General features: G+C 41.7%; 1 protein-coding gene across 5 annotated transcripts in view; it reads right to left on the bottom strand.

Moving 5' to 3' along the window:
* LOC119491416 (limbic system associated membrane protein) overlaps positions 1-25796 on the bottom strand; it is a 622005-nt gene that overhangs the window by 22387 nt on the left and 573822 nt on the right. For all 5 annotated transcript variants that reach the window (XM_037775451.1, XM_037775452.1, XM_037775449.1 and 2 more), the window contains one exon: positions 14002-14127. In XM_037775451.1, coding sequence (XP_037631379.1) covers positions 14002-14127 — 126 coding nt within the window. The remainder of the gene's footprint in view (positions 1-14001; positions 14128-25796) is intronic.

The following is a 25796-nucleotide window of genomic DNA, read 5'->3' as shown; positions in this document are numbered from 1 at the left end:
TCCATACTGCTATCTTAAAGGGATACTGCACTCAAAGTTCATAAACATGGGATTTCACCAACCCTGTCTCCCACAAAATTACGTTTGCATACAACTAAACTGCATAACCAAAATGCATTTTGAGGGAAACATATTTTCTCACGGATTACGGTCGCAGTTTTAAACAATTTCAAACACGTGATTAACGTTGTAAATTGAATCAAAACAAAATGAAAATGCAACAAAACTACTTGTTTAGGTTTAGTAAAAAATAGGGCTGTCAATCAATTAAAATAATTAATCACGATTGTCTACAGTTAATCGCGATTAATCGCAAATTAATCGTAAATTATTTATCTGTTCAACATGGGAGTAAACAACATGGGGGCAAATATGCTTGCTTAATGCAAATGTATGTATATATTTATTATTGTGAAACCAATTAACAACACAAAACAGTGACAAATATTGTCCAGAAACCCTCACAGGTACTGCATTTAGCATAAAAAATATGCTCAAATCATAACATGGCAAACTGCAGCCCAACAGACAACAACAGCTGTCAGTGTGTCAGTGTGCTGACTTGACTATGACTTGCCCCAAACTGCATGTGATTATCATAAAGTGGGCATGTCTGTAAAGGGAAGACTCGTGGGTACCCATAGAACCCATTTTCATTCACATATCTCGAGGTCAGAGGTCAAGAGACCCCTTTGAAAATGGCCATGCCAGTTTTTCCTCGACAAAATTTAACGTGTTATTATCGCGTTAGCTTTGAAGGCCCTAATGGTATCGTAATTTTTAGGAGACAGGGCTGGATCTCACTATGTCAGTTTTACAACATTAAAATCAATTGCAACCTGAAATGTCTTAAATCCTATGTAATGAAAGCAGCAAAAATATCCTTGTGAGGCTCCTCTTGTTAATGCGCTGTGTTATATTGCCTGGATTCTAATGTCTTATTACATTTGGCATTAATTCTGTATGTCTAAGAAGAATTCCTACATGAACAATATCTTTTCAGCAGTCTGAGGACAAAAGGAGAACTTCCACTTCTATTCACCAGCCATTTGCTGCCACTGCTGCTGGCGGTGCAGAAATAACACAGGTGTTGGAGCCAAAAACAAGACGGCTGTTTATTTGCCGCTTCTTGAGCCGAGGAAATGATACGCACAGCGGAGCGGTGCAGCCGTCTGTTTTTCTCAACGCTGTCATTCCTCTCTCTCTATCTCATTTTCACACTCTCTCCTTCTTCTTCTTCGACTCCTCACATGCCTTTGTTGAGGAAGCGTCGGTGTGGTTTCTCTCTGTGTGGCCGCACATTGTACGGCGCTGTATAGCTACCGTTGTTTGTCCTGTTCAAGTGTGAGGTTCTAAAAGGAGATTAATTGTTGATAAAACAGAATAGGGTTTAGTGATTGAATTCCCATGAAGGGTAGTTGGGTTGTCCGCTTTCTCTTACACTTGGCTGATAAATGGATCCAGCTTATTGTTGTGGGAAGACTTCTCATTACTGTCTGGATGGATTCAAAGGGCTTGTGTTTGCCACGGGACAAGAGGCTTTGTGTTGAGCAAGGATAGCAAGGTCAGGCAATCACGGTTTACCCTTCTATCACTGTTTCTCTCCTTTGCTTTGTCTCTGTCATGCACACACCAACACACGAGTGCATGCAAAGACTCATACAAACACACGATAGCATCATTCATAGACTCCCAAACAGTTCTTCATGTCAGAACCTGACACTGACAGAGAGATAACCTCATAACTATATTGCATCTCTGCACGTAAGGCTTGAGGATTGGCTTCGGGGATTCAGGCTTCGATGTCAGACGGTGATAGAAGATAGAAGTACAGGGATGTGTGTGTATGCATGTGTGTGTGTGCATGTGATAAAAGAGATGTGTTGCCAGTGGGCCAAGGCTCTACCCTCGTCATGTGCACTCATCACTCCTCACGACCACGGCTCTATCCGTTTTATTTAGTTACTGAACTGCATAATCGGCTGTAAATCACTTGTCTCCTGCGAAAAGATATCTCCATTTTTCTGTAGCCGAACTGACACATGACATTGAACTGTTTTACAATACCCTATTGTTGCAGAGCGTTACTAGTTTCAGTCCCCATATCATGACAGAGCATTAGGACCACTCTTGGGAAAAAATATCTGAAAATGTTGTAAGATTTTGAGAAATTAGTTGCAATGTTGTGAGAATAAAGCAGTAATCTAAAGAATGGTATGTCAATTAAGTCATAATTTTACGAGACAAAAAGCCATAATATTATGACAGTAGTGTTTAATACTTACTAAAACATTTTCTGTGTACTTATATACCCACACTGTATTATAATTATTATTATGTGGTATAAGACTTTTTTCCATAAACATTTTTCTTGTCATATTAAGACTTGATAACTTGTAGTAAATTGTTATTTAAAAAATATTATTATTATTATTATTATTATTATTATTATAATTGTTACTTATTAATTCACAGGACCCTTTTATTCTTTAACTGTTCTTGCAAATTCTTGCAATATTATACCTTTTTTCCCTCCCTCTCAAAATCATGACTTTATTCTCCTTCATTCCCCCCAACAGCAGTCGAGATACTCCTTTTTACCACAGAAGTAGGAAGAATACCTATTAACACAATGTCCCAATTAGGGTTACAATGCCCACACACAGACGGTTACAATTAAAGGAAAAAATCTTAAGCTAACTTTATTGGCAATTAGCAATTAGCAATAATGTTAGTTTCTTTCTATTTGCAAGTTTTATAGTCTTCTGTTTAGGCTACCAGGCAGAGTGTCTTTTTCAAAGACCTACAGGCTACAGTGAATGTTGTTAACAGCAGTCATTACTCGGATCGGAGTGATTTCTCTCACTGATGGGCTTCGTCGCCGATTCAACACGATGACTCGGCCAAAAAAACTCAGACACTGGCAGACTAGAGCTGACAGTGCGAGACACACCACAAAAACTAGGGCGATAGCAGCCCCGAACTGGCCGCCAGCTTGTTGTCTCAGGGTCTTAACACATCACTCCCATAGGTGATCACTTAAGTTTATCTCTGGTGAGTCCATAGCATATTATTCACCCTGTTTGGAAGCCTTTGTTACATCTCTACACTTTCCTGTCACACTGTACATGGGAGCTGCCCAGTACCACCGTCTAATTAGAAGGGCTTTCTCAAGGGCATGTGAAGAGAAGGTAAAATAGAGAGAAGACCATGTGTCTCCATTCTCCTCCCCTGCTTCCATCTCTTTGCCTTGTGCAGGGATTCAAACCAGAAACCTTAAAAATCAGGAGTTCACTTCTCCTTCAGGCTACTGTCTCCCTGAAGGGCTGTGTGACTCGGGGCTCTCGAAAAAGTGCTTATGGGCCGGGGAAAAAAAGTGCTGAGTTTCTGTGTGAGCTCCAGCGTTCAGCCAGCCCAGCGGTGACTACACCTAATGAGGCTGGGCAGACACAGGGCAAGCTGTGCTCATGATGTTATGCGCACCGTGTGACAGCAGACTGATTTCGGACCAGCTGCTGATGATGCTGATTGTAAACAAACAAGGGACCAGTGACAGTCAGCAGATCTGAGACCTGCGGAGAGACGGATGAGCAGCTGTCTTCTTTTGCCAAAGTGCTGGTATTCAAGTGATTGTGCACACACGAACGCGCACACGCACTTGCACACAGCTGGAGACGCGGAGCGGGAGGGTTGACCTGGGATGCCCTGACAAGAACCTGTCACCACCTTACACTTCACTCCCACAATCAGCAGGCTTGTCAGCTACTCTCTGTCACTGACAGCTTGGCACACAATGATATGTGTGTGTGTGTGTGTATATGTGTGTGTGCAGGTGTCTCCTGCCTAATCTTCTCACCCACTCCTACTGCACAGAAGTTACACTACTGATGCACCTATGTATCTGCACTCCCTCCTGAGAGTCAGAGATATGTGTGTGTGCATGTGTGTGTTGTGTTGTGCTCTCTAGCTCCATGCCTCTCCCTAGACAGCGAGATGAGGTGCAGAAAGGACAATTGAAGTGACTGTCATCCTCTGCCGAAGGTGGAGATGGGAGGATGATGGAAAGAGGAGGAGACAATGAAAGTGAAAATGAGGGAGAGGAAGACAGAGAGCGACAGCCGAAGATGGATAGACAAAGAGTCGCAGGGAAGAACAGGCAGAGTGAGCTTCCCAGACAAGGTGACAGTCCAAGGGGAGACTGCCCTGAACCCGGTCTTGGAGCGCGGCCGACACAGCTGAGGCCGGCGTAGGAGGGATGTCAAGGGCACTCAGCGTCAAACCTCTTAAAGGCTGCCCTGCCAAGCACCGTTATAAAAGGGTTACGACTTCAATATTCAGCCGGATCATATAGCGTAGGGACGTGGGCTGCGGTCCAAATCAATTCATTTGGACAGATGTCTTTGTTGCAATGAAACTGTTGTGGTAGATTCATCGCTTACCATTTACAGTTAGCTGACGCTATTAGGCGGAACACTTTCAGGGTTCAGTATGTTTCTCAAGGACACAGTAAACATGGCTGCTGATGGACAGGTAATAGGTGTTGGCGAAGTTAAACCATTGCTATTTTGGTTACAGGACACTATTCGCAGCCGTTCGTCCGTTCAGCCGCCAGGGTGCAGCATCGTAAATACATCAAGGCATCTTTATGACTGGAATTTAAATCATCGGCGTCACTGCGAGCTCCTCAGACATCCAGATGTGTGTGTCTGTGCTTGAGTGGATCTGAGGTTCACTGTGGTTGTCCTCCCTGCAATGCTAAATGACTGACAAACTCTATTACACCAGAGAGGTGAGAGGATCTCGAATGCATAATTGAACATTAATTAACTACTGGAGTTACTATAACTAATGATAAGAATGATTGAACATGCAGTGAAACTGGCCATTTGCATACTAAAGCACTGTTCTGTTCTCTCTCTCCGTCTCTTGCCCGTCTCCATTGTCTTTTAAGTTCTTTCTTTTCCTCTCTTCTTCCCTGAGGATAGCATAACTTCCACCAGTTCCTCCTCTTTCCAGCTCTGCGTGTGTCATGGGAAACCAGAGGCAGCCAGAGGGCATGTATTTTTCATACTTGTCTGACCACTATTTTGGTAGTCCGGGAGGCATGCAGTGAAGGATTCCTTGCTTGACCAGCGGCTCCATTTCCTCCCTCATCGTGCACGACAGGGTGCTGCCATTCTCCTGACCTCCCACCACCCAGGTGCTGCAGTCGACCACCTTTAGCAGCTATTCTGGGGGGAAGGAGTGGCAGATTCAAGCTGAGAACCAGCCATCTAACGAGATCAACACCGACATGCTTGCAGGTCTCAGCACATGCATGTCGCGCAGACACTGGAGGCACTGTGGCACGTACCGTACCCACACATGTGCATTCACGCTCACACACTATACTTTTCCTCACTCTTCTCTTTCATCTTCTCTCCATCCCCCCATCCCGCTGAATATCCCCCTCTCCCCTGCTCTCCTCTCCGTCCCTCCATGCTCTGCTGATCATTCGCCTCACAAGCCAGTGCAATGAGCTATACAGTCAATATTCACAGCAGTGCCCACGCAGAGGCTGAACAAAAAGTGTTTTGATAAAAAGTAAAAGACCTACAAGATAGCGTGTTACCTACAACATTGCCCACAGTCTCACACAGGTAATCAGATGTCACACTGCCTCTGCCGACAATATCATACACTGTGTCCGCCTTAAATCTTCAAAGTCTCCCATGCTGCCTTTGTTGACTTTGGTCCAAGGAAACTATTAATGATACAGCCATGAAATGAGACACATTTTGTTTGTTCCTTGTTTTCATCACTGACTGAAAAGAGCTGATATCAGTCGATATTATTTACAAATTCTACGCACTCAGTGAGAGTATAACATTATATTCTCTAGATGAATTACACTGACGAGGGGAATTCAGGTAAAAGCCATTAATGCTTATTGATTTATGGAGGAATATCTTTTCATCAGATACAAGGAGATGAGTTAGAGGACTTTTAGGCTCAGATAAAAGAAGAAAAAGTCCTCCAAATTAAATAAAAAAAAATAAATCATTTAGAACTGCCCTTTAAAACTAGACACATTAGTGTTTTTTTATCTGATGCCCCTATTGGCAGGATTACATCATCTGTCTGTACCTTTCAAAACCATTACAAAGTTAAGGTCAGAGGTAAAATGATTACTAGGGATAGTTTAATATCCATTTAAATGGATAGTTTACTATCCATTTAAGGTTATGGGACCTTCATCAACATGGTTTCAATAACAACCGTTTCTTCCCTTCCATGTGAACGACTGACTGTCGTTTTTTCTTGGGAGGACAGTCTCACAACAAAATATTCTGTAACTCAAGATAATGGCCACTTAATATTTTGTACGCTGAGGGGTGACTTCACAAAAGGATAGCACGGCCGATAAACCTGCACAAATAACACAAAAAAAACACTGTGAAATTTGCAAAGCACCCTCAAGGGTGAAATGCACCCTTACTGTGCTGCCAAGCAAATAGCATCTCAGTGCACCTGTGCTATTTGCACGTATTTAAATGAGGTGTTATGCAGACATGTGGTGCAAAATTGGCCCTTTTCTATGCAAATGAGCTTCATTGCAAAAATTCACAAAGATCAGATCTGATGGCTACAATCCATTCTTTGTGAATTTGCCCCCCAAGTGTATGAAAGAAAGGGTTAATAACCACACTTGGTTTCATTTAGGCTATTATTTGCGATTGTGGTAATTGTTACACTTTGCTTGTTTTCTGCTTTGGCAATGTCAGCCAAACAACAAATAAAACCATTTGGGTGAAGTGGTGCATGTACCGCTTTAATGAGCACCTTGTTTGCTCTGCCCGCAGAAGTCCACGTCCTTACTCATAATGAAGTATCTCCTGTCTCATTGTCATCTTTTATCACGCTCAAAGGGTTGCAATATTTACCGAGCCACAGTATTCCGCATTTCATCTGACGGCTCTCTGCAGTCTCGACACAGCAGGTCCAAAAATCTCTGCATCAGACCTCGCTCTATTATGAGTCCTTGGGAAAATTCATTCAATTCAGTCCCACAATCCCTTAATTACATATGTAGCTCAGTGATATGCAAGCAATAACCTATCTAACCTCTTGTCTCAATGACATGAACATTATCTTTGATGGAGTCTAATTATGCATATATACACACATCCCTAGCACTGAAAATGCACTTTCTGTTTATCTCTCAATCCATCCAGCATGCCATTTTGTCATTAAGAAACATAACACGTCAGTTATAATCTAATTAGCTTCGTGATAACCGAGCGACGGAGGCAACAATGGCTGAGAAAGAAGATTGTGCAGAGCTGAGAAAGAGCAGTTTCAGCTCGGATGGCTCCGTAGAAACAGATGACAGCGGTAATCAATGTGGACACATTGAGAAACCCTGCTATTAACCATCTCATAAACAAATCCTAGGATGGAATACCAATTTAGACAGTTGGCTGAAAACATTTAACTCCAGCATTGGAGGCATCATTTGTCACTCAGGTTATGAATTGTTCGGGATTGCTTCAGGTTTTTTTCTTCTGAGCCCCTGAGAAAAGAAGCTTTACAGACAAAACTTTCCGACAGACTTTCTTGTTACAGTCTGCAGTTTGATGACTTTCTGGGTTGTTATTGTGAGTTTGGCAGTTTGGTTACTGTAGTTAGTTTTAGAGTTTTACGCTTTTTCTCAGTTTGATTTAAAGCTTATTAAACTTAAAAACTTTAAACTTAGTTTGCTTGCTCCCGTAGCCTCCCCTTTGGATAAATTGCTTTTTGAGAATTGCAATATTTGGAAATATAATTAAACCCAATAGGTATATTGGGTTTATATACTTGGTAGCCGCTGGAGTTAGACTTGAAGTGATGTTTCTCTGTGGGTTTGCTAACAGCGTGGTTACATAAACTTGCAGGGGTGCTTAAATATGACTGAGGGTGCAACTAATGATTACTTTCATTATTGAGGAATTGTCTGGTTTATAAAATGTCAGAAAATCGTGAAAGATTCCCATCGGAATTTCCCAGAGCCCATCTTTAAATGACTTGTTTTGTCTGACCGAACGGTCCAAAACCCCCAAAATATTCACAGTATTATCATAAAAGACTAAGGGCGCTTTCACAAGCCAACATTTAGTCTGTTTTAATCAAACTGCATTCACAACTGCCCAAACATATCGCACCACAGTTCGATTAAAACAGTTTCCAAGTGAACCAAAACGCAGGCTGCCTGTGCAGCCATTTGTTGAGATGGACACAGTTAAACGACAGGTTAACATGAGTGGGAGAAGACTGACATGGACTTCTGCAGTCTGATGTTTGCTTTACATCTGGGCCGAAGAGAGCATACAGAATATGCTAAATAAAGTCTACAAAAATAGTGACATTTATAAAGTCATTCAAGATTAACTGGAGAAGGGATTCACGGGCACAGCAGATCAGTGCCGAGTCAAAGTGAAAAACCTTCCACGGCAATATTTCAAAGACCACGATTCTCTGCACAGAAGCGGCAGCTCTCGAGGCGAAAAAGATAAATTCACTTCTTTGTACACGCCTCTCAGCAAATAAATTTCACTCTGATTCAGACCAAACAGACTATGGCTTGTGAAAGCGCCCTGTAAGGAACCAGAGAATATTAATATTTGAGAAGCTGGTTGCAGAGAATATGGGTATTTTCCCCTAAAAAAATGACTCAAAATAATTTATTGATTTTCAAATTAGTTCCCTATAAATTTTGTGTGCCAAGCGTGAAGGAGAACTACGGAGGCCGATGCAAAAACGCAAAAGGCTCTATCTAGAGCCAGTGCTTGGTTTCTGGGCTCCTGTAGAAACATGGCGGCCGGCTCCGTGAAGAGGACCTGCTCGATAAGTAGATAAACGGCTCATTCTAAGGTAACGAAAACACATTATACACTAAAGAAAACATTAATATTATATTACATTTCTGCCAATAGATCCCCCCTAAATGCTACAGACTGGCCCTTTAACCAACTAATCATTGAAGCTCTATTTGAGGAACTCTAATTTGAGCACCTGAATAGTTACAAGGTAAAAATGATCAAACTAAAGTGGAAACCGCTTATAGTGATTACGTCTGTCCGGGTCATATTCATCACTATAATCGGATGATTATTATAGCCGATTGTTGTTGTTGGACTTCCATCTAATAATAAAGAAAATTACTTTTCTTTTCCTGTCATGATTTCAATGTGCACGCAGAACCAGCCTCGGGTATCCAGCTGGAAAGCAGACGGCCCGCGAGGCAAAGTATCAAGGGAGTAAAGTAAAAACTTAACAAAAATGTAATTAACGTTGTTTTAAAATGTTGTTCCACACTGTTAGCAGACTACTATAAATTAATTATTTAAACAGCATTTGTATAGGATTGATTCTGTCCCAAGCTTGTTGATCCATATAAGCGGTTGTTCACTGTAACCATGATTACTATAAGTGGTTTCCACTGTACCATATTATTACTAAGCCATATTCACTCTATTTTGTCCATGCACAACTCCTAGGCTTGCTCTACTTTTAAAGTTAATGGCCAAAAAGGCAGATGGGAGATGAGCAGAAGTGCTTATTTTTAGCTGAAGTATAGCAACAATAACAACAGCACCAGGATGAGAGGGCTACAAGCTACAGTACAGTATATACAGCAGGACGTGTTTGTTTATAGCTGTAGCTGCGTGTTGAATAGTACGCATCTCCCATGGGGTTATTTTCTAAATGTGAAAAAGTGTCAACATGCCTTCATACTACAAACGATGAAGCAGGGTTTGTTCTTACGCGAAGGCCATGCAAATAGTTTTTCTTTATTTAGTTTTTCTCATTAAAGAACGCAGTTCTAAAGAGGATCTCCAGTTGAAAAGACAAAGCGTTTATCATCTGCCTGACAGACCAACCTCCCGGAGTGGCTGTCATTAATCTGGGGACCTGTTGTCTCATGTGGCTTGAAGAAGATACTATAGAGGCACCCTCATTATAAAGACATTCTGTTTGAGTGTGTTGGTATCTGTGTGTTGGTGCTTTTGCACTGCTATCTTGTGCATAATGTAGTCAACTATGCATGTGGTAGGGATGCACGGATATACTGACTCAAACAGCTGCATCAGGTATCGGTGACAATGGGGCCGGTCTATTAAATTCAGTTATATGTTTATATACCATATACATTATATACTAGAAGTTGAATTCCTGTTTAAATTTGACCAATTTGTCGAATTGTAATTCCGGTTAATTTTGAAGATTTCTAACCAAGTTGCTGGTGTACGATTTTTTATTTTAATAATAAATAACATTACAGTAAATTTATACCTATGTATTTATTTGTTACACTTCGTTTTACAAAGTTAGGGAAGCAATGTTTAAGTCAAGCCTGGTGTTGTCTTACACTTACAAGAATGATTCCATCTTTCCATTTATGGGGCAAATGGTAGCCGTAGCTCACATTATTAGTCAAAGGATGCAATGCTACTATTCATTAGGTAACTTACTGTATTTCACTTGTTTGTTCATCTAGTGAGAAAAGTTAATTCTTCATTATGTGCTTTAATGTAATCACAATAATGGGTCCTTTATACACTTATAACTATAAAAAACACAATTCATCTGCAATTTGTGGAAATAGCAATATTGTTAGTAAGTTTGAACCTTTATGGAGACTTGATTTTGATCCCCGAACTGTTGAATTGAGACTTGACTCTGAATAACAGACTCAAGTTTTGACTTGGACTGACATTTTGTGACTCATGAACATCTGTTGTCCCATCAAACAGTTGAGAGCCTCGCTGAGTGAAGCGGCGTTACCGCTCAGGCAGGCGAAGGCGTGAGACGGTGAGACCAGCAGGTTGCCAGACATCATTATCTCTCTCAGCAGTCCCCCACACGCGCTCAAACTGGGTTCGACTTATGGATTCTGGAGGTGAAAGACACCCGCAAAACAACAACAAAAACAACAAGAGTGCCAGTGTTTGTAAATGGTGTGGGACCCCCATCTCTGGAGCCACATGTGCCTGTGTAGACTTTCAGAATCCAATCCTGCCAGGACGCTGACAGGATTTTCCTTCTGTCACACTGTTTCACCATTCACACCGTTTCAGTAAAGAACAAAGACTTGTCGAAGGTGGTCTGCCCACTTCTTCCTCAACACAACATGGAGAAAGGGAATAATGAAAAGAAACGCTACCTCACTGAAGACATTACAGAACGTACAGAGGTGTAGTTAGTAAGGCCTCCATTGCAGATTGAAAAATCTACTATTGGTTATTGCTTTTTCCTTCCCTCTATATACACCTCTCCATCCATATTCTTGGAGCAAAAGCTGTTTAAGGAGCTTTACCTACAGTACAGTGAGCCATCTGAACTTCAAGGGTTCAACTCCAGTTTCACAGGCAGAAAATAAAGGGGAGATTTAGTTTTCAATGCAGTACTGTAAAGCAGCGAGTCAGATCCATATGGCTTGCAGGATTAAGCTGAACAGATCACTCTCCTTTAATGCAAACAGACAAAATAAGCAAATACACCCATCCAGGTTGTTCAGCTTCTAGGTGCAGGAGACAGATGTATTCCATGAAACATGTCTGGAGCGCTGACAAACTGATGCAGTAATTGATAAAGACATTCATATAGAATGGATTTCAATCGGCACGGAGCCGTTATCAAGCTGAGATGTTGTAAAACTCGAGCATCTCCATCCATCATACTACAAGCTTATCAGCAGTGGGGAACATCATTTCTTTTCTCTGAAATTGGATTAAATCCCAAAGCTGCAGTATCGCCACTATCTGAATGCACATATATGGAGAGATGTACCGACACACCACCTGTACACTCTTTGATAGTATGTACGAACAGCAACATGGCTTTCATACATAATAACCTTTTATACAAGAGATTCACCCTATGGTTAGATAAACACGTCCTAGCTGAAGCAAAGCTAGCAGCTGTATCTGTAACCGGACGGACAGAAAACACGAAAACATAATGTCTCTGGAAAAGGCTGTCCCTGCACGGAGGCATAATAAAGCATGATTTAAAGGGACTGTTTGTAACTTTCTAAGCGTATAAATGTAGCGGGTCGGCACACATGCACGCTCGCATATGCGTGCTCACTTGTGGCCGCTGTCTCGTCTCCTCTGCCTGCTCGCCTTCACTCAGACAGCGCGCGCGTTCTCGCGTACTCGCTCCACCTCTAGACGTGAACGCGCGCTCACTCCTCACTGCAGAAGAGTTAGTTTAGCTCTGAGAATATCTAGTGAATGTATAGTGGACGTTTGTACAGAAAAAAATGCTGCAGCTCCTCCAGACCAACAGAGGTTTCCCGTGTCTTGGGAAGTAACGGGGCTCCGCAGAGAGAAATGTTACCGTCTCGTTACCGACCGGTTGCCGGTGTCTTCCTGCTCTCTCCGGCTGCGGGCGGAGGGAGACGAGTTTCTCGCTGGGGAGCCCCGCTGCTGAAGCCTGCGCTGAGGCAGGAGAAGCAAACACAGTATCAGCATTGATTCATGGAGAGACCTTCGTCTGTTCAGCTAACATTACTGCCAAGCAGCTGAAATATAGAGTGATATTGTGCTTTTAGCTGACGTGTGTCGCCTCACTGTTTTGAGCGATGCTCGTTCATGTCCATTTTGAGAGCGAGCACAAGCACGAGCCCGACGCTGACTTACGTTGATTTCACGGCCACAGGTGTCGCTGTTAAGAAGCATTTCTGAAAGTTACAAATAGTCCCTTTAAGGAAAAAAGTTTTAACCTTGGTAAAATACTACTACTAAATACTAATACAGAACTGCATTGGGCCATACTCTATGATTTCTCTTTAAAATCTTTGCGTATATAATGGGATGAGGTTGGAAGTGTCTATGATAACAAATAAGAAACCCAGGTTGTGCATGCTGTGGGAGGAGGTCCAGATAAAGAGTCGTTTGAAGTGGCTATGAAAAGAAAAGAGAGGCTATTGCCAAAAATCTGGAAAAGCTCTCTTGACTCATTTGCATGCACTCATGAGATGTCCCCTTACTTCACTTGTCAGTTTCTCATCTACTGTCAAGTCGCACACAGTGCCAGGCTTCAATATCAGACCAGGAGGTAAAAAGACCTCCAAAACAGATTGGAACATCAGTCAGTCCTCCTGCATTGGCCAACAAATCTAGTGAAGACTGATGAAAAGTTATTGAAATGATGGAAATTCATGTTGCCTTGGCTGCTAGACGTTCCTGTTTTCACTGTACAGACATCAACAACCACAGGACATCTTTGATACTGAAGAAAAAGCCTGAATCAGGATATTTGTGTGGTGAGTGCTGGACAGTCAATGGACATTCCACCACTATACAGTCTCTCCCGCTGTGTGATGTTTGTAGCAAATTGTAACAAATATCTCTCCAAATAATCCTGTTTGAATCTGTCCAGAGAGCTAACACTTGATTTTCTTTTTTATTATTTCTGTTTATTTTCTCCATATTTTCTGTCTTATTTATGTACCTTGTCTTATAAAACCCCTATGCCATATCACGAGCGTATGCTCTTAGTTTGTTAACGACAGTGATTTATGAATGAATCTTCTTGATGTGTGTGTGTGTGTTATGATTATGACTGATCCAATATATTTGCGTAACAGATGGGTGTTTATGGGATGCATTGTTGCCAACTACTTTGCTAAACTATGTCTCTGTTTTTTACTATGTATAAAATTATTGATAGAGACATAAACATTGTGTGTATTACATTACTTTAATTATTTCCTATAATATGCCGCCAGGAGAATGACAGTTTTCAAGCCCCTGGAGGGTTTTTAGGAAATTCTCCTTCACATCCCGTTGCAAATTATATATTGTATCTTTTCTAATTTCTTAAATATAATATAGCATGCACCACAGCTGGAGGGATTTTGATTCACTTAAAAAAAACAACAATCTCGTATTAAGATGATGAAGAAATCTGAGACACCGTTGGCCAGACGTCTAGACTGACACAAATGATAATGAGCACCGATTGGATGATTCCTACCTGAGGGGTTGAGCAGCCGCCAGGTGATTGCAGGGTCCGGCCTGCCACTGGCCAAACAGCTGAGTGTCATGTTACTGCCCTCGTTCACCGTGATGTCTTCTGACACCTTGTAGATGTTGGCTGGAACTGGAGACACAAGAGAAATGACGTTAAGGTTGAAATAGAGTACAAAGAGCAAAGTGTGTTTTATCTCAAACAACAAGATCCAGAGCTTACTGAGAGGGCTCAACTTCCAGAAGTTACCACTGACATTTTTGCTCTTTTTTTTTTAACATAATTTGAAAAGTAATAGTGTTTTATTCATCTTTCTGTAAAACATGTTTGAACTCAACAAGACAACTGAGTCTACCATGACACCCCTTACCATCTCTTCACAGAGACTATTGGCTATGAACAGAGATTAAATGCAAACACAAGCTGACCTTGATTCTCTCACTGAAAGCAAGAGTTTAGAAAAGCTTTTTTTTTTCCTCCTGCAATAGCCCTCAGGGGTACTTACAGTAAACTTTTTCAACCCAGGATCCAAATAAGCAATTTAATCTCCTGCCCCGGGACCCGAGCTCATGAAAACAGATTGCTTCCCTTGTCATACGGGGACCCACCAGATGCTTGACTCTGATTCTGAGTTCAGACGCACACCGTCAGAAAAAGAAGCTTTAATAGACGAATCAAAATTTTGAGGTGAAATGATGAATCTTTTTATGTGCGTGTATGTGACACTGATGCTCAAAGTAACATGGAGCTATTTCATCTCGAAGCAGCGTTTAATGACCACCCTGCCTCGTGATCACCATCTACTCCTACTGCTCTCACTCCCACGCAAACAAACCGAAAGCTAGAGAGAGAGAGAGAGGGAGCGGGAGAAACCTGAACTCTGGCAAAAACAACTCAGATGAATTAAGAAGGAAGGTACAGTCTGTTTTAAAGCGAGTCAGCAGCAAAGATGCAATCAATCATGAAGGATGCAGAGGACATACATCACTGCTCCCACAAACTGTGGGCGGAGTGGTTGGAATAAAGTATCGTATATACAGATATGAGGCCAGAATTACAAATAATGATCAATGACTTTGGGATGTGATGAATGTTGGAGTATACGCGTAATGCGGGCAAATGAAGAAAAGTCACTTTTATTTTCTCGAAACTTCTGATAAACAGATTAATATCCTAATATCAGCTATGCGTGCATGTATGTGTGTCAGGTCTGCATTTCTTTGGGGTGGACACGCCTTATGCTGCGTTCACACTACGAGCAACACAGCAACAGGCTACAAGTCATTTTCAATGGAAGCCGGCGACATGAAGCTAAAAACAGACGCCCACGCTACAAATCAAGGTTGAGCTGCTCTGAACTTTTTTCAGCACTCCAATGATGCTGTGACACGTCAACCAATCATATGTTTCACCCTGTTCCGTTCTGTTCCCAGTGCTATTTGACTACAAAACTACGTCAACGAGCACTTGAGCAATACTTCAACGATGACTCAGCAAGGCCAGACTGGCCATTGGGAAGCTCGGGAATTTCCCGATGGACTGGTCTTCCTTCTTTTTTGTTTTAATAAAGATCTTTATTGAGTTTTAACACGTTTAAATGCGCAACCCCGGCATGGGCAAGCCTGGCCCTTGCAGCCGCAGACAGCACAGAGCAGAGCGCTGCCTGTCAGACTGGGCCAATCTAATACTTACAATATTGAGGGGGGGATACGAGCGTCCCCTCTAAATTTGGACTGATACTCATTTTTGTTGAAATCTGACAAACACATGTTACTATTACTACACAAAACAACTCGCAACTATCCATCTGTAGCTGTTCTATATTTCTACCAGTGGAATTTGGCAACCCTACACACACATTTAGCAGGAGAAAAGGTCATGAGCAGTCGTTGCGTGGGGACGGGACTGTGAGAGGCTGCACAGAAAGCTGCCAGGGCCGGTAGAAAACGGAGCAGCAGCTGGCAGAGTCATCTCTCGCTGCGTTCACTAGCACTCAGACATCGGAGTTTCACTCTTGTGAATTTCTGACCAGCCATTCTCCAAAACTGAGACGGCAGCTGGGGTGGCTGGATTAATGTTAAAACTGCAGACTCCAGGCGCTTGCATGAAGATGAATAATAAATGAAGTCTGCCCCTGCGACTCAGCGACAATGTAGCTGGCCACACTTGGCCGTTTTGTTGCTTTTGTCACTCGTAAGGTGAACCTAGCATTAGGCTGTCATCTCTCTTCATTTAACCCCATCATTCCCAGTGAAACACCTGTGTTTCTTTCCGTAATTAAGTGGGGCTTAAGTGCCCCACTCTCCTTAATTGGGGAAATAAGCTGTTAATATGTCACTATTGCTTTTGCAAATGTCATTTATTGGTTATGATGCTTTTTTTCTGTGATAAGCCATCATCTCAGTCAGAGACATTTACGTCATGGAACTGACCATTTAGCTAATAGTTGGAGAACAGTTAGATTTGGCAGAAAAGGCTCTGCTTATTTGAGAGAACTCCAAGAATCCAAGCTGTTCCCCTTACTAAACATACAAATTACTGTTAAAGCAACAATACCAAAAATATAGCCAAGGAGGAGGAGGCTGGGGTGGTAAAGGGAATTGTGGCAGCAAACAGTGTTGGTTTTAGCTGAGTAACACTGAGAGGTGTTACTTGTTGTTATAATGGCTGTGCTTTACACTTGCATGAATATGATTGGATATTACTAGTTAGCAAAGCCACACAGTTGATGAATGAGCAACCGTTAATTACATGTGTGTTCATTTTCTAATAGCCCGGGTTATCCTGCAAAAAAAAACAATGTGTGCAAAAGGGTGCAAAGAGGTGATATTCACGAGTCCCCTGCCTAAGAACACGGAGCCTGTGAAATGCTGTGTTGGTGCACATTACCATGAACATGTAGACTCGTGATAGATTCTAGCAAAGTCACACATTTTTCCACTTTTGATTTCTACTTCATAGCCTTGTTTGTTTCAAGGGCAACTGCTGCTCACTCAACGCAGCTAGACCTATGATCCACTCTTGACCTGGATTCCTCGCCTGCTGCGTGTCGAGCACATTCAGCTTGTCATTCAAAGTCAATTTATAAATGATCCGCAAACATCCTTGTGCATCATTCTGACAACGAGTCGAGGAAAAGCTTGCTACCGTAAATCACTTGCCCATTTCTGTTCCTGCAGTGTGACCCTGCCGTTGTCCTGAACTAACCCGGAGAGTCATACCGCTTTTCAAACCACAGGAGGTGAAACAATGAACACAGTCTTTAACTTCTATACTATTTACTGTGCCTTTACCTACACACAGTCAATTCTTCACTTCACTATTTCTAAAAGGTCAAAAAGAAAAGGAAATGTGTTGTTAAAATGCCCAGAGACACATGAAAACACACCTATTCTAGTGAGATTTGCGGATATTGGAAGGAGAGAGCCGCACACTTTCAATTCACTTGTATTGTTTCATGTTAGTGCATCTTAGTGTTTCTCTACCTTGTAATATTTGCAATTCTCTATATAATACAATGTTATTAATACACTATTTAGAGGATATTTGTAATATTTGGGGGGCATTTTCACCACCAAATCCAAATATTGTATTTGGGTTTCATGCTTTTAAGCCTGATTGGGATGTAATAGATAATTTAGAGGTCTTTTTTAAAAATGAAAGCACATCAAACAACTCCTCTCCAGCACGCCATCCTTTATTCAGCAATTGTTTTGGGCTCTCTTGCCTTCATCAAGGTGGTGCCTGAGGCTGTTTCCAGTGTTTAAAGTAAAGTAAAATAGGGGTCCTCTTAACCATCAGTGAGCGTGTAGATGTTATATTGAATGTCATTCAGTTGAAGTGTGAATTCAGAAATAATCATTTTTTTTTAATAAAACGATTGCATTGTGTGGCTTTGACCTGCACATGCACAGCAGTGCATTAAACCGTAATTGCCGTGATTGAAATAACAGTCTACACTCGGTGCATCGCAATCACATTCATTTACTCATCTGAATCATTTATGCAGAAAAAAAGCTGGTGTGCAAAGTAACAGACTCTGCCAGCTCTCAACAACTGTTGTCAATTTGTCCATAAACAGGGCACTTAAACCCCAACTGCTCCAATAAAGTTACTCAGTGGCCCTACAATAAAGAATGCACTATACTTGTGGGTGTTATCCGTGCCAGCAGGGCTTCGAGGCATGTTTCCAGCTTTTCACCTTTAATTTTGGTGCCCATATGAAGCAGCTTTAAAGACTTATCTTGACTTACTCAAAGAAAAAACAAATACATTAAGGTTATTGTGTTTGCCTAGCCGACTGTGAAACTAACACAAACACATATGGAAAATTTATACTGAAAGCATTTAAGAGTTCCCAAGTTGTAAACACATTTGTGAGAGTGGCATCATGTGGGAATTCATATGCTATCTAAATCTGATAGGAGCTGCAGTGCTGAATTGAAATAAAGCTGCTCTGTTCCTCCGTATCGACCATGTTTTCTAAGAAACAATATTTCAGTGTTTGTCTCTTTCGGATTGTTTCTGCAGCAAAGTTATTATTGAAGCTTTGTCTCCGTACAGCATCACTAACAGCCTCCCCGCCTCCCCGCAACTAACATCTCTCTCTCTCACACACACACACACACACACACACAAAGGTAACGCATCTCTCTAATACCAACTGACAAGACTTTTCACAATTGTGCCAAACAGCATTTTAAATGGAGTCATACAGAGTTATTGCTGTAGTCAAATGACCAATCTGAAATGAAGATGTGTTTTCCAGATATGGGGAGATGGAATGGGGGGGGCGGGGTGGGTCGAGGCGGAGGCACTCAATTGAGGTGACAAAGAATCCAATTGGCTTTTTTTCCAACCTCAAAAACAACCAAAGTGGGTTGGGGAGGGGTGGGGAAGTTGATTGGCTGAGTGGGAAGTGCGACTGGAGAATTAATCCTTGCAAAGCAAAGATAAAAATGAATCGGCTAAGAAACATTTGCTCACACTCTGATAACCCTGTCACCTCTATAAATGGGCAAGGGGAAGGGAAGAGGAGAGGAGGTGAAGAAAGGAAGACAATCGCGAGGGAAGGAAGTGTGAATGACATTTCAGCTCTCGCGGACATATAGTGCCTGGTGTCCAGCTGTCAGCCATGAAAGGGGAGGAGGGAGAAGATAGGAGTGAACTGTAATCTTAGTCATAGGTCAACCTTCAAGGAACAATGTTGGAAAGGGCATCTCTTTGAAAAGCACTTTACCTCACCAACTACAGAATGGATGAAATCCATGGAGATACGCTGCACTTTCCACTAATGTTCTCACAATAGCTGGGCTTTTTGTGAATTATGGTATAGACACTGGCGTGGGCTCAAAAACACCCACATTCAACATCACGCTGTGTACAATACAAAAGGTGCAGACTCACTTTCATATGAACTCTCAGACCTCGACCATTTGGAGAAGTTATTTTCTATTCTGTTTTGATTTCATTTTTCTCATACACTCCCCGAAGTAGAATTCATTTTCCATTCATAGCCAAATATAACCAGCTACAGTCAACATTTTCCCTCTTCAGGTTCGGCAGGTTCCATCCACCGCTCCCCCAAAAAACTCATGTCCTCTCTGGCTAATGATCTCCTGTTTTGGTTTAGTTTTTCCCAATTCCTCAAAAATAATAAATCTCTGATGAAAACATTATAAATACACTGACCTTGCTTTCAACTCTAATTTCAAACTTCAAAGAAAGAAAGAAAGACAGAGAGTGAGAAAGAGCAGAGAGAGCAAGAGTAATTAGGGAGGACTGTGTTTGTGTTTGTTGGTTTGTGCATTAACTGTGTGCCGGCATAGAGAAGAGAAAAAGAGAGAGAAGAGCCGCAGGCACTTCCTTAGTCCATGTGACAAGTTATTCACCATGGAAGGATATTGAAGGCACCTTTGCATGATTAATCACCAAATCTCCATTTATTACTGGTTATATTTACCTGTTATTGCATACAAATCCGGACAACACTATGATTAAGTCTTCAAAATGGTTCTACGGCATGAAATCTCACAAATTAATGAGTTTGTGTGCAATTAAGGGCTACACTTCAGGACGGACTATTATCGATGCAAGTACTCCACATATGTGTTTTAAGCAATTATTAACCATTCAACCCCTAATGTGATTGTGCGTAACGGCTCTGCACCATTACAGTTTTAAATTGGAAGATGCGTCCTGTAACCTTCAGGTTGCTGTGGAGATTCATTAATTTAAAGCTTTCATGCCGTTTTAAATCAGCAGTGGATGACAGATAATGGCTACAATCATTTTTTTTTTTTTTTTAGCAAAGTGGTTTCTGTCTCTCGCTATAATTACGCTGAAATGATTTTTTTATGCCAATAAACATTAATCTGCAATTGCGTGTATTTTTTATCCAAGTATTCAGTTTGTTCACCAAAGTGCTGCAGGAAATCCAGCCCAGTATCCCTAGAAACTACATCCATACTAGAAGATGCTGCACCTTAGGATTTATTACCAATGAATGTTAATACCAACGCAGGAAGAAACACCCTAATGATGCAGAAAGCAAGCGTGTAGAGGTTGGGGTGGTGAATCACACCATATAAATAACATTCACATTTGTATTTACCATAACTGCAATCTTTCCCTAACCTTAACCAAGTGTTGTAGTAGCCTGACCCTAACTATGCCTTACCCATATTGCAATTACCATAATCACGGTCTCTAACCTTAACAATACTGTAGTTGCAATATGCAGATATTGCAGAAAGCAAACATTTTATTTGGCATTAAACATGAAAAACTAGAATTACCAATCAAGTTGCAGATTACATCCATGTTTGTCCTAAATGTCATCACTTCATCATTTCATCCTATTAGACGTGCGTGAAATTGTCATAATTTGCACATACTTTTTTGAGTTATGTCCAAAAATGTGTTTTATGAGGTCACAGGTCACAAGTGGAGGTTTGTGCCAGATATAATACAATTCCCTCCAGGCGTTCCTGAGATATTGCTTTGACGAGAATGGGACAGAGGTGAGGTCACGTTGACATTTGACCACCAAAATCTAATCAGTTCATCTTTGAGTCCAAGTGAACGTGTGTGCCAAATTTGAAGAAATTCCCTCAAGGCGTTCCTGAGATATCGTGTTCAGAAGAATGGTATGGATGTGAGGTCACAGTGACCTTGACCTTTGAGCACCAAAAACATTTGTGCCAAATTTAAATAAATTCTCTCAAGGTGTTCTGAGCTATTGCGTTCAAAAGAATGGTCCAGACAACCTGAAAACATAATGTTGCCGGTGCGGAGGCATAAAAAAAACAGTGTAACCGGATGTAATCCAGGGTTCTGCAGAGTCGTCCAAAACTGATGTTCATGTCTGGAGAAATTAAAGCACGCATAGATCACTTTATAAATCTGTGCTGCCAGAATGAACAAGACAGTTGTTGCATTAATCATACATGCATATATATGACTGTCTGCCATGAACAATGGTAAATCCCACCTGCTCCACATCTGCTCCTGAATAAACAAGCTCATTTACAACAAGAAATGTCCCCATTTTACCATATGCGGTAAACAATATGCTTATGCAAGGCAATGGTAGCCTAAATGTAGGACACGATGGAAAATGGTGCAATTAAGAAAAAAGACAAACTTCAAGGACAAAGAGGTTGAGATTCTGCTAGATGTGATTCAGCACAACCGAGATGATGTTTCATCTGGCACTTTAACAACTGTCTCGTCCAATTTAACAAAAGACACGGTACAGGGAGGGTAATTAATGCTGTGAACACCGTGTACTCGTGATAGAAATGCTAGAAAATATGGTTTGACCTGAAAGTTACAGCCAAGAAAAATAACAAAAGGCATCAACCCTGATTTGAGATACAAAGAGTGCAACTCTGTCAACCACAGAGGACATCGGACCAACACTTACAAAATAACAAAAACAAATTGCAGGGCACAAATACACCACAGACAGATAAACTATATTTTAAGAACAGGAAATAACCAACTTGTCACTAAACCAGAGCCCGACATCTCTATCGAGGATATGATAACCCATTTTCCCGCTCTCTCTCTCCCACTCTGCGTTCCCCCCCTCTGTTCTCCATTTCTTATAATCACAGGCTGTCTATTCTCTGATGTATCAAAAATATGCCAATCTATTTGCTTGGTCCATCTCAGATGCAGACATACTGAGCATGAAATTAGCATTTGAGCAGAAGCAGGGAAGGCAGCAGGTAATACAGGATGCAACCGGGCCCACCTGGACTCTGCCAGATTGCTTTATATTCAAGCTAAACTGTTCATTACAATTCAGGGATTACCGCGCCCAACTCTATTCTACTCTTTAGAAGACAAACAGGAAACGGTAAACAACTCGACAGCGTCGGGCTTTGACTGCCAAATTCATTCTCTTCCATCGCCCCATCACAGACGATTGGTTAAAACAACAATATACATGTGAATTTATGAACACAATAGTGTCAAAATAAAAAGAACATTTTGGAGTTAAAGAGAAGTATATCTTTTACAAAGCAAAGCAAAGGCACAGTTACTGCTCTTTTATATGAAAGACATTAAGACAGCAATGAATCATCTATAGTGTTATCGCTTCTGTGTGTGTGCCATTTTACATGTTTTGTAGTTTATTTCCCCTTAGGCTCATTTTGCTCCCGCCTATACATTTACCTCCCGCTGGCTCTCAACGTGACATTTGGAGGAGTGATGTGGCAGAGAGTGTAGAAGAGGCGTGCGATTATGCTCAGCTAATTTGAAACCATTACAAGATAATCAGGAGAAAGCACTCGGAGCAGCTCTTTAGCTTTTAGTGCTTGGAAGCTTTGCTGCCAATTACCTGCTTTTTCTACGAACCAAGGTCAGCCCAAAACCTCCCCGAAAAAAAACCAATATGACCAGCCTGTTGGGCAACACGGTGTCTCCTGTCACAACTCAAGAGATTAAACAAAACAACGTCGCCTTAAACAAGCATCTGCTGTGCTTTAATGCTGGTGTGGGTTTGTGTTAGCCAGATTTTTGCCTTTTCCTGCATCTTCACTTTCGCAACTTCACCTTAAAGCAACTAAAGGCGCTTTCACAAGCCATAGTCCCGTTTGGGTAGTCCGAATCAGAGTGAACTTTATACTTGATATTTTCTATTTAGTCTGGTTTGGTTTCACAGTGTACAAATTAAAGCGAACCAACTAAAAAAAATGTAGTTGCTCAGGGGCATGTACAGAGGAGTGAATTCATCTTATTTGTCTGGAGAGCTGCCACCTCTAAACAGGGAATTGCAGACTTTGATATATTGCTGTCAAAGTTTTTCAACTTTGACTCGTCAGTGATCTTCTGTGCGCACAAATCCCTTCTCCAGTTGATCTCCTATGACTTTATAAACCTCACTATTTTTCTGGACTTTATTTGGCATATTTTGTATGTTCTCTTCGGCCCAGATGTCAAGCAAACATTGGACCTCTGCAGAAGTCCAGGTCAGTCCTCTCAACTCATGTTAACCTGTCGTTTACTTGTGTCCATTTCTACAAATGCTTGCACAGTCAGCCTGTGTTTTGGTTCGCTTGGAAATGGTCCGAGATCACCTCTCGAAAGCGGTCTCTGACCAGTTGTTTTGGTCTGCACCAGAGTACGATTACTGCATTCACAACTGCGCAAATGAACCGCACCAGAGTTCGATTAAAACGGACTAAACGTTGGCTTGTGAAAGCGCCCTAAGAGAGCGACAATCAGGGAATCTTGATCAAACTATCATCCTTCTTCTCTGGATTTGGCCATTTGTGGTCAAAGGAAAGGGAGAAGCACGCACACCCACACTTACATGGAAGTCTTTGATAAATCTAAATGCTTACAGATGTTATGACTCACTGAAAGACTTGTGAAAAAAAGGAAAGAGGAGCTACGAAAGGAGCAAAATGTAATCGCCGCGTTACATCTCCAAATGTCTGCAATGTGCTCGTGTTGATAAAGAATATCTCTTTAGATTAACAGTAAGTCTTGTGGCTGAGCTGTCGGTTGTAGTCTTACTACTGAATCCTACACACGCACCTGTATTCATACGCAAATACAGTCAAAAACACGTTTTGTTTTCTGTAGCTGAGACAGTACGTCCCCATATACTGTGTGACTCATTGTTAATATCCAACGTTAATCCCTTCAATTATTCATGTTGACATTGTTACTCGATGTAATGACAAGATACATCTGCATTGCATGAGCTGCAAACACACACTCGAAGACACATTTTGCCCGTGCGATCATGTCACCGCATGCAAAATGTAGAGGAGCACCGATCTCATTTGATCTGAGACCGCGGGGAGTGTTTTCTGCAGCGACACACACATACACACTAATTCCTCTCCGCCTGGCACTGCAGAATTGAAAGGAAAGAGGACGCATAGGTCTGAGGAGTGGGCTGACGTTGCTGTTACAGCTGCGGGAGAAGAAGCTCAAGTGGCCTGGCAATGCCAGTGGGCCCTATCCCCCCTACGCACTCTTAGCTTGTTACGAAAACAGAAGAAGGGAAGGTACTGTAGATGAGCGAGGTGATGACAGAGAAGAAGACACCACCTCCTCCCCGTCCCAATCGTAGCCGTCAGCAGTGGCAGTGCTTTAAAAAACCCGAGATGCCTGCGAAAGTTTCAAAGGAAGCACCGGATATGAGACAGATGCAATGGCCTGCTGGAGGCTCAGATGGAAGCGAGGGAGAGAAAAAAAAAGGAGCTTTCTCTGTGGTTTTCCAAAGGAGGATTTTCTGCATTTGAGACCCATTCCTGATATGTAGACCTCGCTCTGCCAAGGTGATTAATTAAGGAGATGGTTTTTCAGTCCGTCTTGAGAGCTGTTCCTCCAATGAGGCTCCTGCAAGGGCAGCAACTTGTAAATAACACAAGCATTTAATTGGTGTTTGCACCGAAAGAGGGAAAACAACAGAGGTTTAAGGGTAAAAAGGTGTAGCAGCGGTTTTTGCTAACAAGCACATGCAGCCAGGGAGGGTCAAAGAGGAGAAAATGAAATACAGATAGAATTTTTTTTTGTCATATAACCAACTAATGGCAGCTCTTATGAAAAATGTGTGTGTTTCCGTATAAGCTGTAATTCTTATCTTGGCCTAACGGAGGTATAAATCCCTTGCTTCCTCAGGAGCAATAGCTTTGTACTTTAAGCTTGGCATCCACAAAGTGTGGAGGGCTTGCCAAAAAGGCAAAAGCAGATTTCGCATTCAAGCCACCAGATGATTTAGAGGCTTACGATATCATACCGCTCATGATAATGAGAAAAACAAAGATGGCTAGACAAGCTAAATCCAAGGTTATGGTCTCGTGCTTGCAATGGCTGCCTTTCCCTCTACAGGTACCATTTCTTCAACTGTTTAATACCACTTCCTGCCCTTTGACTTCCACTTCCAAATACCATTCCTCTTTATGTCACTTTGTCCAGACAAGGGTGATTAGAAATTACAAGCCCTCCCACAACCAATGCAGCTCACCACTTCCCATTTCCCTCCCAATATGAAACCACCATCACCTTCTCTTTCTTATTCCAAACCATTTCCAGTCTCGTCCAGTACAGCTGGTTCAGCGACGCCAGGGCTCATGATAGGGAGTCAACGATGAACAAATGCTTTCTCCTCATGTTTGCTGTTCCAACAAAATCGTTATGATTTTTCACTTTATTCATACGTTTTTACCCATCGATAATTCAATCTACTATGATGCCAATAAAAACGTCACTTGAGGATTTGAGCTGATTAAAATTGAATAATAAAGCTTCAAACTGTATAATTGTGTTAAAAA

Source organism: Sebastes umbrosus, chromosome 7 (genome assembly GCF_015220745.1).
Source record: "Sebastes umbrosus isolate fSebUmb1 chromosome 7, fSebUmb1.pri, whole genome shotgun sequence".
Taxonomy (NCBI): Eukaryota; Metazoa; Chordata; class Actinopteri; order Perciformes; family Sebastidae; genus Sebastes; species Sebastes umbrosus.
The sequence above is the reverse complement of the archived record's forward strand: the minus strand, read 5'-3'. Positions and strand labels throughout refer to the sequence as shown.